The 14,431-nt window shown below is 32.7% G+C and overlaps 2 protein-coding genes across 3 annotated transcripts in view; one reads left to right on the forward strand and one right to left on the reverse strand.

Annotated features, from left to right (window-relative positions):
* The window catches only part of LOC126893266 (furin-like protease 1), a 412,563-nt gene extending 410,347 nt beyond the window's left edge, over positions 1–2,216 (reverse strand). For both annotated transcript variants that reach the window (XM_050663275.1, XM_050663280.1), the window contains exon 1: positions 2,056–2,216. The gene's annotated coding sequence lies outside the window, so the exon portion shown is untranslated. The remainder of the gene's footprint in view (positions 1–2,055) is intronic.
* Positions 2,217–3,094: 878 nt separating this feature from the next.
* LOC126893267 (exocyst complex component 3) lies at positions 3,095–13,965 on the forward strand. Its single transcript, XM_050663281.1, has 9 exons — positions 3,095–3,201; positions 3,388–3,631; positions 7,527–7,722; positions 7,834–8,370; positions 8,460–8,642; positions 8,695–8,861; positions 10,640–10,757; positions 13,132–13,281; positions 13,340–13,965. The coding sequence occupies exons 1-9, from the start codon at positions 3,192–3,194 to the stop codon at positions 13,958–13,960; spliced, it is 2,226 nt and encodes a 741-aa protein (XP_050519238.1). The 5' UTR covers positions 3,095–3,191; the 3' UTR covers positions 13,961–13,965.
* Positions 13,966–14,431: the final 466 nt, after the last annotated feature.

Here is a 14,431-nt window from a genome sequence, read left to right on the forward strand (position 1 = left end):
TTGGAGAGCATGCGGGTAATGGTCTGAAAATGAGTAAAAAGTAGTAAGCCACTGAGATATTTCAAATTAAAAACCATTTTGGAATTCCTCGTTCAATTTGTGACAAAAAAATCTATCTTCCCTTCTTTTTATACGACGCGCCGTTTTCATTTAAAAAATAAAATATCTTAAGGGTGTATTCGAATTAAGTTTCTATCTGATGAATAGAAACTTATTTCGAATACTCTGTAAGGGTAAAGATGTTTTATTTTTTCTATAAAAACGGCTCGCCATATGAATAAAAAAGGGGAAGATAGATTTTTTTCTCACAAATTGAACGAGGAATTCAAAAATTATTTTTAATTTGAAATATCTCTGTGGCGTAAATACTACATTTTTCTCATTTTCAGACAATTGCCCGTATGCGCGCCAATGATGAACTACCTCTTAAAACCTACCAGCATTCATTACAATGTTGCCAGTAGTTTCGACAAAATCGTAAAAAATGTATAATTTTTGTTTTTTTTTAACACCCTGTATCTTGAAAACGGCTGGCCTGACAGAAATTTTTTATTAAGCAAACCCCAATTATGTTTTATTTCTTTACCTATTCTAGAAACAGTTTTACCTTTTTTTTGAAACACCCTGTATTTATAGTTCGAAAGTAATTTTAAATATAAATATTCTTTGAAGCCACAAGCAAATATTTTCCTTTTATTTGAAATACTAAAATAAAAACAACACAGGAATCATAAAGTAATCTTTCACTCTTTATATAAACGATAAAAAATATGTATTTGAGAAATAAAACTAGAGGTGTACATTCATAAGAAGATTTTTGGATGTGTTCCTGAACAAACCATTTAGCTAACCTAATTTCTAGCTATTTTAACTCACAAATAAAACGAGTAGCAACATATTAGTGCAACTAGGTTTAATTGAAGAGCTGTGACATTTATACTTTGGATTGGTTTCCAAATGTAAATTAGGAGATGAACAATTGAACAAATCAGTATATTATATGTTTAGGGAATGAAGATAATATAATTAATAATAATTTAGCAATTCGTAACACTTTTCAAACAAAAAATAGGTGTCTAAAATTATGAATATCTGAAAATTTAAAACATAAACTTGCGAAAAACAGCGTAAATTTTTTTAAACGATTTCTGGATTGGTAATTAAAACGTCAAAAACAAATATAAAATGTAATTTTTATTACAAACAATAATTGTGGCTTAATCTCATATAAATATAATATTTAAGAGTAAAAATTGAAACCTCTAAATTTTTATATATGTATAATATTAATTAATATTTAAATACGTACGATATTAAAGAAACTAAGAGAGATGGAAACGATTATGGAGAGTATGTACTAATAATCTAAGATTACAAGATTAGTACAACAATTGTATTAGTTGAATGGGAAATATAAGGAAAAATGCACAGCTAAAAATAAATAAAGATCTTTTGTTATTATCTACCAGGTAAGGTAATAGATATAGCAACAATCTAGGACAACAATCTTTTACATAAAAAAATTAACTAGCTACAAAATAGTACATAATATCAATGTCACTCAAAACCAGACCCAATTTGTAAAGAAAGAATGTGGTGAAGACGACCTCGTACCTAATAAGTACCTTTACAAAATTAGTACCTCTATCTGAGGACCCACAGGTCACAGGTACCTAACCCAATTGAAACAAGACAAACAGGTAAACAATGACATATTCACCATGTACACACAGCTGCAAGCTGCAGTTTTGTAATAGATAGTAAGGGGATAGACCTATTTCCAAGTTTTTATAGGAAATTGAGCATATTTTAAAGCTTTTATTTATTTTAATTACGAGTCGCAAAAATATATCTACGTGTAACAAACCTATTTAACCCACTTAATTATTTATTTGTGTAAATGTTAATCATGCTCTTAAATAACAGACAATCTTTGAAATTTTATGAGTATAGAGTACAGACATTCATATAAAACAAGAAATCAGATATACAGCATCCGTATTGTCAATGTACTTGAGAAATAAATGACTACACTTAAAAGAAAAATAGACTTACCTATTATTTAAGATAAAAATCATCGTAAATTGAACTAACGTTTTGTTTGGAAAATGAAATCATTGAACTTTAAAATCATCACATGTGCGGGTCCACATAACTCAAACTAAAACACTGCACTTTCCACAAACTGATCTAAACACAAACTGAAAGGAAAGGAAAGAGGAATTACGGAACTGGATTCCTTCGAATGAAATCAACTCAACACTCGATTCTTACAATCGATTATACTTGTGTAATTCGATAGCTTCTCTCGTTTCATGGAAACAGGACATATTTACAAGGAAAAGGCAACTATTATTTAATTTTAAAATGGCATATTTATTCTTTTAATTTTTCAATGTCAATAATTTTTAAACTTTATTTGTGACGGCAGTTTATATTACCTACGTTAGTATAAAAATACAAAAACTTGCAAAATGAAAAGTATATGTACATGAATTTCTAAGTATGTATACAAAAATATTTTTAAATAACATATAAAAAAATATGTTTAGGTTAAAAATTGATCAATAATAAATATATTGTATTTTTTATTTGAATATTATCAAAACTCTACAATATCAAATTTACAAAAATAAATGTTTGCGAATACATTCAAGGAAAATGTATATTTACTTTCAAATATTCCTAAATTGTCATAATGTCCGCGTACTTAGAAAAATGTTAATAATTAAAGATTTTCATTAATTCGATAAACTCAAGTTTTCTGTGCTGTTATCATTGAATAAATAGGCATATTTTATTCAAAATCTGTTATAGAATTTTGAACGTTATGGAATTGCAGCAAAAACTCGAGATTATTTATTCAACTTTTCCTATATAACTAATATAATCGTCTAGTGGTGAATAATAAAACTATTTTCATACTTATTTTGCTTAATCAAAATAGCAATAGCACAAGAAATTATGAATTAATCGCTTTATTACATAATTATTGTGATAAAACAAATTTATTTTTTATAGTTTAATCGCAGGGCATATACTACTTATTATTCACTAAATTGTAGTAGGGGTTGCCTGACTTCGAAGTATATTTTAGGGTGGATTTAATGACATTTATTTAGGTTTTAGTAGGTTATGTATTTGTATTGACAAGTATATTTTTTTCTGTTATATTTTAATTTTTTACTATAATGGGCTCTAGTAAGTAGAATATTTAACATATACAAGCATATACTTATTTTTCTCATCTTCGATAAATCCTATTTGTTGTTGTGTATCCATCATTGTTGTTTTGTGTTACCCTAAATTTTCTTATAAGTTTCCCATCTTCCTTTAGTTTCTAAACTTTTAAGTTTCTGATTTAACGTTTGATGAACTGATTTTTAGAAAAAATCAATATGAGGGAGCTTGAGACAGCTGCTAAAGCTTCTGCAACCACCAAAGTTATTAATACTCTTAACAGACCAGGACAGCTAGAGAAAATTGATCAAATAAAGCAAAGATATGTTCGAAAAAAGGCATCAGTGGAAGCATTATTGAAATCAGCAATGCAGCAACAATTAGATGGAGTTCGAGTAGGACTTACTCAACTACATAGATGTCTTGAAGATGTTGCTGATATTAACATTAGGTAAATATGAAAATCATCTAAACGAAAGTACCTACTCCAATGACCTCAAGTGTTTAAAGCACACATTTGAAACAAAATAAAGAATAGGATAGTTTCTTTGTGATCACTTTATATTGTCAATGAGAGTAGGTACATGCATTGTAAATATATATAACATCGCTAGATGCAATATGCAGTAATACTATTTTAGGTAAAATAAGTTTCGTTATAAAAACATATCACAGTTAACACTTCCGTTACCATATGAGTGGTTCAGTGGCAGAGTTGCCTATGCCACAATTTCTGTCAACGGAGGAATTTAAGGTCAAACTTGAAAACAAATTAAAAAATAATGACTCAAGAAAAACGAGTGCATTCAACTTAATTACGTCCTGAGCATTTTAAAGTCCATGCAAAAAGGGTATTTAAAAAATATACATAATGTAGAATATGATTTAGAAGAAGAATAAATTGTAGGCAAGTTTGGCTCATATTAAAAATTAATTGCAACTTTTTAAATGTGGTGTAAGCAATGTTTAAAAACATGTTTGGCTCTACAATTTTTGCCTTTCAAGGCCGATTAGAGAAAAAATAAAACTACGTAAAGCAAACCTTTTTATTATACTGTTTACAAAATGTATAAGTATTTAGTCACTCTCGTCATCTGTGACTTCCATTGTCTCTTCATTGTTCAACTCATCGCCTTCCACTGATAGGGTTTTATAAAAATTATGATGTATTGGTGGGATATACTTTAATAAAGATAACAAATCCTTTTTCTTCTCCTTAGTAATCGGTCGACCTCGAGGATGGAGAGGTTCCAGTTGCAGAGGAAAATCTCGTGATGGGCGACCTCGATTTTCTTTCCGTGCTATGTCAATTACATCAAAATCTTCTATGTCTGAAAGGGATTTTTTGTAGAATAGCTTCTTCGGTTCTTTTTTTCGGTACTGCAACCAACGTATTTCAAGCCATTTAACTTTTTGTTTGTTTTCTGAAATTTTCCTGTTTGTTATTTCAGTTTCTAAAGTTTTTGAACTGTAGAAGAATTCGCTCATCATACGATGAACGTGAAATTTTGGTGTCTTCTTCTTTGCCATGGCTATGACTTGTTCCCACTTTTCAGGGACAAAAATGTCTTCCTGGTGACGCTTAGATCTTTCAATTATTCCAAAATCCATGTCACAACTATCAAAACTATGACCAGGAATGAAAAAAAATTGATTGATAACTTCAAGACTTGGGTGGGTCTGCAAAGCATGAGACAGAAGAACAGCTGTTTTAATATTACGATTTTGTCCACCGCAGCTATCGCTGAAGAGCGTGAGAACTTTGGAGGTTGGTGGAAGAACATGTTTGATGTAATTAATAAGACATGACGAAACCTCCTGAGCACCTCAAGACGCAACATTTTCAGACCAAACGTACATGTGCCCAATGTTAGTTACCTCGTCGTGGACGCCCAAATTGTAGGTCCACAACTGTCGCTTATAATACACTTCCCCGGTAGATAAAACAGGAGTTGGAAGGGTTTTTTGCAAATCAAATACAGCAACTTGCTCAACCCCTCGAGATATTCTTGCTTCTTTTATGACGTCTTTCTTCTTCTTACTAACTGCTTCAACTCTTCTTAAGTGGAGCTCATGTGCGGCTTTTATTGTTTGTTGTTCATTAGCGTCTTTGGCAACTTTGATTTTAACTTGATATTCATCACAAACAGAACATGTGTCTTTATGAGGGGGGTGGAATGAGAGATGACTAAACTTTGAGCTGAAAATATCTCGGAATTTAAAGTTGGACACAGACTGTACGTTCTTACAAGTGCATTCGGTTCTATACTGCTCATACATTGCAGCCTTAGTTAGCCATGGGGCTAGATAACGAAGTTGTGAATCGCGACGGCAATAATGGCTTTCGTATGTTGGAAATTTGGCTATATATTCACAAACAAATGCTTCAATATCTGGTTTCGTTTTGTTTGCTGGAGGATGCTTTCCACTTTTGCACTGTTGTGGTGTGCCTGACGCCTGTTTTCTGTTCAAAGCGTTTGTGATAGACCCGTCGCAAATGTCGAAAGTCTCTTGAAAAAACTTTTTACATACAACTTGATCGATACCATTTGCATCACTTAGTCTATAGACTCTAGTCTTTGTCCTACGAGATTGTTCTGTTTTGGTGTACTTCCGACTGACATCTTTGACTTCAATTTGCCCACAAAGAAAAGCATTTTTTCTCCCCAAGTCAACTTATAGTAACCTTTAAAAATTTCGTTCCTTCTTTCAAGTCCTATTACAGTTAAACATTTTAACTTACATACGCATGAATTTACAGAGCAGGTCCTTTCAGGAACTATTTTACCTGTTGCTGATACATACTCTTCACCTTGTTGTCTTTTAGTTTTCCTGATTACTTTCTTATGTTCCTCTGGCCTTCGTTTACGTTTTCTTCTGGGCAAATCTTCTGTGTTCTTGTCATTTTCTCCAAGTAGATTATCATCCCCTTCACTTTCGTCACCTGCAATGAGCAAATTGTTAGTAGTTATTCTAGTATATTATTACCACAGAATAATGTCTAAACAACTACAATTTTTCAAAACCTTTAAGAACTGTAAGAAGCAAAGTTCCCTAAGCCACAAAAATATTTAACTCCGTAACACACTTTATGCTGAACATATTTTTACCAATCAATATAAAAATATGATAAGTACATACGTTTCTTATGTTCCTCTGGCCTTCGTTTACATTTTCTTTTGGGCATATTTTCTGTGTTCTTGTCATTTTCTCCAAGTAGATTATCATCCTCTTCACTTTCGTCACCTGCAATGAGCAAATTGTTAGTAGTTATTGTAGTATATTATTACGACAGAATAATGTCTAAACAACTACAATTTTTCAAAACCTTTAAGAACTGTAAGAAGCAAAGTTGCCTAAGCCACAAAAATATTTAACTCCGTAACACACTTTATGCTGAATATATTTTTACCAATCAATATAAAAATATGATAATTACATACCTGACGAATCCAAATCTTCATTTGTGGGTTCATAATCCTGATCAGATTCACCGTTTTCAGAGAAAACGTCGAGCTCATCTTCACCTTCTGACAGCTGGACCGCCATTTTGGAGTGGCTTAGGCAAGTATGGCTCACATCACTAGTCAGTTGTACCTAACTGCCCAACATTTAACTAGGTGGCAGCAGTGGAAAATTTTATTATTTATTGTAGGCAAGTTTTGCACACATAGAATTAGTAATTTTCTTTCGATTTATGCTGAAACTACAATATATAAAATTTTGTTGCTTAGGCAACTCTGGCACTGAACCACTCATATATGAGTCACATCAGTTTTTTCCATAGACCAGCGTCTTATTGAGCTGGGATTGCACTGCACATAGTGGCAATTTAAATAGCTATGGTATATGGGAACAAAACTTAAGAACGCCCTTGGTAGTGAACATCTTAAGGCACACATTTTTGAACCATAATAAAGAATAGTATAGTTTCCTTGTGTTCACTTTGGCTTACAATCAGAGTATGTACATGCTGTGTAAATATATAAACCAGCGATAGATGCAGTAATACTATTTTTAGGTAAAATAAGTTTTGTTATAAAAAAATATCACATTTAAACAAGTTCTCTATTTAGGAAGTATCAACTATAAAGCCATTGTTGGTTTTTCTCTACATTTTGTGTTAGCAAACTCATCAATTCAATGTTCAAATTGCGTTTTTATAGTTACATCACTTTCTATACACATTGTCATTTAATCGTTTGGCTTAGTATGTTCAAGTGCTGAAATAGTAACTGATTTTTAAGAGTCTAGTCTCTAGAGTCTCTATTTGGTAAAACATATGCCAATATTTTGACATGTATTTTTTGTTATATGGTAATGAACTACTTTTTTCTGGTCGACAGTGTGAAGAAAATGTATGACCTATTTGCGGATGTTCCTGAATTGTGCAAAAGACTTAATGATGTTAGAGATGAAAATATGAGACACTCACAATATGTTACTGCCAAAGAAAATCTCAAACATATTTTTACAGTACCAGAAAGTGTGGAAAAGACTAAAGCGTTGATAAATGAGGGAAAACTATTGCATACACATCAGGTGAAGTTTAATATTATCATAATGTAGATTTTGTAAAGATATGCTTTTCTACCAAATACTAAACTTATTTAAATTAACATTTATAGTCTAATATAAGTATTTACATTTTAGTGCTTGAGAGATTTGGAAAATTCAAGAGATGATTTATTATTTGAGCTACATAAGCTGCCTAACCAATCTGTACATGATAAGTCAATGTTGAAAGCATATTTTGCTGATGTAGAAGTCCTTTCCAATCTTTTAGAGAAGCAATTAACATTTATACTTTCCAGAACATTAAATACTGTTAGAAAAGACCCTACAGTGATAGTAACAGCTTTAAGAATAATAGAACGTGAAGAAAAAGCTGATGAAGAAGCCTTAAAGCAACAGAAACAAACTGGTTTTATTCCTCCAAGTCGTCCAAAGAAGTGGAAAGATATGGCTTTTAAAATTTTTGAAAAATCTGTGTCTTCCAAAATAGAAGGAACACAGGTTGAAGAAAGGGAAGACAATAAACATTGGCTTATAAGATACCTAGAATTAATCAGAATGACCATTGTGGAGGATTTGAGGATTGTAAAAACTCTTTGCCTTCCATGTTTTCCACCAAGCTACAAGATATTGAATAGATATATACATATGTATCATGGGTGTCTTTCTTTGCATGTAAGATATATTTTTCTTATTTAATTACACAGTGTATTTTATAAGTGTATAGAGCTAGATGTGTTTATCATGTAATCTGTTTTTTCTAGTTACAAGAAATAATCCAAAATGGTTTAAAAGGTAATGAGTATGTAACAATGTTATCTTGGGTGTTGAAAACCTACCAAGCAAATGATATGTTGGGTCACCCTGATTTGGCGTTGTATACTGAAAAACTATCCCCTTTACTCCCTCAAGCAGTTCTAGATAGATTAGAAGGAGATTATATGAAGGTACCATTTTATTTAAGTTCTTGTTGTCTTGACTACATACTTTATTTTTTAGAATATAGAATCTAATTATACAGAATGGATGCAAAATACACTCAAATCTGAGAAAGAAGAATGGAGATCTAACACAGAGCCCCATTTGGAGTCATACTCTAGGACAGCTGCTCCAATTATAATTTTCCAGATGATAGATCAAAATTTGCAAGTGGCGAAAACTATAAGGTAGTGTTCTAGTATATCTACTTCAGTTTTTTTGGCGGATTAGTAAATAAAGAAAATATACAATGAAATATGTACCTATAGTCCGTCCCACCTTGACTTTACAGTATAAGGAACATAGGCAATGCAGTTCTTACCCAGAGAGCGGCTACTCATGGACTGGCAGACAGAATGGGAGGAGGAAATAAGTAAAGCCCAATGGACTAAGCAACTTATCCCGAATGTGGGGACGTGGTACGCTTGCAAGTTTAAGCAGGTTAATTTTTATTTCACCCAATTTTTGACTGGGTACGTGTCCTTCCGGGCGTTCACTTGCAGAATTGGTAAGACACGATGACCTGTGCCGGACCTGCCACGTGAGGTAAGACGCAGAACACTGCGTTTTCTGGTGTAGCGTCTTCGCCTATGAGCAGACTAGGATCAGGAACAGATTCAGCGATATAGTCTTTATTAACACAATTAACGTCGCGGTCGAGAATAAGTCCAACTTTGAATTTATTATAGACATGAGTCACGGGCATTATAAAGCATAGAGCGGTCCTAGAACGAGCGGAACAAGATGGGTGAGATAGGCTACATTTAATTTTCAAAAAAATAAACAAAAGAATAAAAAATAAAAAATAGAAAAAAATAAAAAAAAACCTCCCTCAACAGGCATAAACATTTACAGACACATTACCCTATTTTTTTTCTTTTCTCAAGGACTACATATTTATATGCATCCTTATGTCTCCCTACACCCTAAGTAAGTGGGTTTTTTGTACCATTTGTAGGCAGGCTCCACTGGGCCGATTATCAATTAAGTAATACCCACCTTCAGTAGCAAACCTCCCCTATCCGTCTGTCGTTTTCAGGCAGGCGAGAATAGCATAGCTAATACTATACTTCTATTCAGCTCACTATCCACATACCCCCCTGTACCCTGTCCGTCTGCTGATCTTGTGTAGGCGAGTACAGTACAGGGGGAAACACGCCTTTTCATTTAAGAGTTTATCTTCAAAGACCTCCCCCCTACCCGCCTCTCCGTTTTTAGGAAGGCGAGAATAGTATAGGAGGACCTGTGCCAATCTCCTCTTTTAGCCCTACTTACATAGACTGCGTGGCATATCCCCATGTATCGTTCACTAATAAACACGTCCAAAGATATTCCGGGTCGGAAGAGGGGGTGGTTTTAGTGGTAGGCGGCTGGTTATGGGGGCACGCGGGACGCATGGACCTACTCTGGTCTGTGGGCCCTAGCGTGTTCTCCTCTCCTGTCCGAGTCCAACAGTACTAGGGACACCTTCCCTAGTCTGCTAATAGCGTTTCACCTCAATCCAAAAAAAATGCAGTTTTTATGAGAGTTTTAGCGCTGTGATGTCGATTTTATCAAAAACAATTTGTAATCGAACATTAGAGAGATTAAATTAAAACTGTTTTAGAAAGGCAATCTCCAATTTTAGGATTCATATGCGTTTAAGTTTATTTGATATACTATAGTATATCATATGAATATACTATATAGCATATGAATCCTAAAATTGTAGATTTACTTTCTAAAACAGTTTTAATTTAATCTCTCTAATGTTAGATTAAAAATTCTTTTTGATAACATCGGCATCAAGGCGCTAAAACTCTCATAAGAACTGCATTGCCTATGTTCCTTAGACTGTAAAGTGAAGGTGGGACGGGCATTAGAAGTATATGTATATTAAATCTTAATCTTTCTTTGTTTGTTTTCTATAATAACAGAAGAGCATAGATAAATCTTTTTGTTTATTAAAGAAATATTTTTGTTTCAGTGAAGACTTGACTATAAAAAGCTTGAATTTAAGTATCCAACAAGTCATAGTGTTCGCAGATGCATTTAGGGATGCTATTATTGAATTTAAAAATAAATATTTTGAAGACAGGAAACAGGTATTTATATCAGTACAATTTGAAAAAAAATGTTATAAAAACTAATCATATAAATAAAATCTGTGCTCCGTGCGTAAAGAGAGTTAAGTCCTAAAACACTGTTTTGAGATAAACGCGTTTAAAGTTTGCAATAATATTATGTTCGAGTTATACTTTTGGAGTTTTTACAAGAATGTATCCCTCAAAATTCTTTTAAGCACTTTTGATCAATTAAATATTTATTTCTCGCAATAACATAATCAATAAATAATATAAACAAACAATATAAATATTATAAAAAAAATAATTAACTTTTTCTTACATGGACTTAACACAATTTGCACAAATATCATGAACTTAACACGCTTAACACATAACACAAACTATTACAAAAAGCATAAAAAATAATATTTAATAATAATAATGGGGATTCTTAAGACCAAAGTAGCAGATTTGAATAAATAATAATACAAGAACATTTAGCAAGACCAAAACTTGTGTTTATTCATCATAAACCAAGTAAGTAATAATACAAAGTAGATAAGTAAAATAATACAAAAAATAAACAAAAACTGATATGGAAAACAAATCAATATTTTTTTAAGTTTTATTATTTAGTATTTACATTTTTTCCCTTCTTCCTAACAGTTTGTTTTTTTCTGTCATGTTTTTCGTGGTTTTCACATTTACTTTCTTTTTTTGTCAACTAGTTGCACTATCTCTTCATGTTCTTCAATAGGAATGTCATCAGTGTAGGTATCCTCTGCTTCATTTGAGGTTATATAGAATTGGTGAAATACTGGTGAAATGTATGAAAGCAGGTTGAGGAGGTCATTTTTTTTTCTTCTTAGGTATAGGATTTTATCCTGGGTAACGTAAACTAGGGTCCATTTTGCTATTGGTTTCTTTGCCTCTTCTTTTGAAACTAATCCATTGAAACGGTTGATTAAGGTCTAAGTAATTCTTATAGTAAATTATTTCAGGCTCGTTTTTGGCAAAATTCAGCCACTGTATATCTCTCCAGCTAAAATTGTTTCCAACAACATCATCTTTTCGCTGCTGAATGTCGGTTTTTAGCAGCTTAGCAAAGTCAAAGAAGCTATCTCGATTCATCTCCTTCATCACGAAAGGGCTTTTCTTACCAGTGCTTTGTATAACTTCGGCCCAATCATGAGGATGGTGGAAGATCCAGTACTAAAAAATGTATGATTAATCTCTTCCAAGTTAGGAGAATCTGACATGTATCTGTACATGGTCAAACTTTTCGCAACAGGCTTTAAAGCTTTAGAAATAAATTTGTATACACATCAGCCAACTCCATTAGCACCTCTGCCAGCTACACATTCATGCCAAAGGTTTATACTGTGCCAAAGGTAACAGTAAGTTGTGCCATCACTGCAGTCGTAGACTGTTAGATTAAAAGTCAAAAGTTGGCGTTTGTAGAAGGCTACAGAACTATGCACGAGTAGAGTGGAAAGGCATTGCTGCATGTCAAATGTCACAGTTTTGGTTGAACGTTAACTTTTGTATTTTCTTTGTCTTTTTAGTCTCATACGCACACTCCGCGTTATCAAGGTGGTCATTTTTTTGTTTTAAAAACTCCTAGTTTTCATTCTTAGCATATATTTTAAATTGCATGTCTAGCCTATCACATTTTGAACAGGTATCTACTTTAGGCTTTTTAATTTTTAAATTTAAGTTGTGGAACTCCTCACAAAACTTGGTATAGCTTACCGGTTTTGAAGTGGTTTCAGATAGGGTACGCTTGTATTCTTCATATTATAGTGTGACCGTCTTGAGTACGGGCTTTCATAAGCTGGGATTCTAATTAAAAATTTATTTACTTTGTTCCTTTCTTCTTCAGTTATAAATGTTTTTCTAAAATTTCCTCTTTCATCCGTCTGGATTATGCTCGACGAAGATGATCTTTTCTTTTGAATAATAGTCTATAGTAGGTATCTCCGACTTTCTCCAAATGCTTGTTAGTAAAATAGACAAAGCAGCTTTAAATGCGCGCGCCGTACAGAGAGTCAACGTAATAACTTATTAGTGTACAGTGTGTTAAGTCGCAAAATTGTGGGACCTAACACACTGAGTCTTCTTGATTCTTAAATAATGTTTAGTACAAAGAGTGATATGTCTAAGTTCAGGACTTAACACGCTTTACCCAGTTAGGATTGATCGTTTTTCATTTGTGTAAAATTAATATCTCAGTTTAGGAATTGAATTGGACTTGATAAATGATATATACACATGTAGATATCAAATTCTAACATATAGATAGTGCATTGGCTAATTTCGACCATTTTTGGACTTACTCACTTTACGCACAGATCACAGCAGAAATCTAATAGTAAATAATATACACAAAATGAATAATGTCAATTTTTTGCAGGTCGTATATTTTACCCAATATATGATAGTTATTGTAAACAATTGCCTCCAACTTGTGGAACTGGGTTCACAGTTAGAGAAACAGTATGTAAAAAACAATACATCACATGATTTAGCTAGGAATTTTGGTCTGCTGAAGACTACATATATAGTAAGCAAATCCATTCATATTTCTTCTTTCTTTTATGGGATATAATTTTCGTTTACAGAAATTAAGAAATGAAGCTGTCCAATATTTACTTGAAGAACCACTGGTAGATCTGGATCAACATTTTGACAAGCTTTTCACAAGCCATTGGTTTCCTAGTAATCCAGCTGATACAATATATGTAACTATTGAAGATTATTTCCAAGATTATAATCGTTTAGTAGAAGCCAATTATAAATATGTAGTAGAACAGGTGGTCACAATGGTAGGAAGAAGATATTTAACAGCAATGTTATCCAGAAGAATTTCTTTTAAAACTTATGATGAATGTATTAAAGCTGCACAAAAGGTATCGGAGGAAGCTAACAGATTTAACCAATTGTTCTTAACTTTAAGTAATGACTTGGAATGTGAGAACCCACTTGATGCTGTCATAATGCTTTCGGAGGTTCTTAAAAGTGATGATGACATGCTTTCATTTGAGCTGCATAGAGTAGTTGAAAAGTACCCAGACATTACTGATGACCATTTGCTACGACTTCTTAACCTGAGGGGTGATTTGTCTAGATCAGATGTGAGGGATAAAGTAGCACATATTGACAAACCAAAAATGCTACATAAGAGCAGTATTTTTAAAACCCTGGTGTTCCCTAAGCTTGTAAATATTAATTTAAATTTCTGAAACTAGTTTGTAGACATGTCTTTCTTTATCTCTTAAATAACAAGTACATACCGGGTGTCGCAATAAGAATGGTTCTCGGCCATATCTCAGCGGCACATATCTCTCTCAGCATATTTGATTTCACAAGTTTAAGTCTGCCTTTGCAAATAAGAGGTGGGGGTGAGTGGGAACCTTATTATGAAAAATGGCTGTAAGTCCGGTTCTGCTAAATCGATTTTTGCAAACTTGGTTTCGTTGAAAACAGCTTTTTCATCAATGTAAGAGTTATAATTTCGAAACAGCCTAGTAAGTAATATGCCAGCTAGGAGGCGCTATTTAATTTTTTTCGGAAATCTAGTTTTCTTTTGAAAATATTAAATACAATAATGCATTTTTAATCCTGTATTACAAAATTAGACCAAATTGGCAACAAATAGCGAAAACCGCATGTCGATACCTTGTTTCTATCTCGAGATATCTTAAAAGACGTAT

This window comes from Diabrotica virgifera, chromosome 10 (genome assembly GCF_917563875.1).
Source record: "Diabrotica virgifera virgifera chromosome 10, PGI_DIABVI_V3a".
NCBI classification, from domain to species: Eukaryota; Metazoa; Arthropoda; class Insecta; order Coleoptera; family Chrysomelidae; genus Diabrotica; species Diabrotica virgifera.

Excerpts from the sequence above, each read along its gene's own strand:
- LOC126893267 (XM_050663281.1), top strand. Across the intron at positions 8,371-8,459 it reads ATGGGTGTCTTTCTTTGCAT|TTACAAGAAATAATCCAAAA; the intron begins GTAAGATATATT and ends TGTTTTTTCTAG. Across the intron at positions 8,643-8,694 it reads TAGAAGGAGATTATATGAAG|AATATAGAATCTAATTATAC; the intron begins GTACCATTTTAT and ends TTTATTTTTTAG.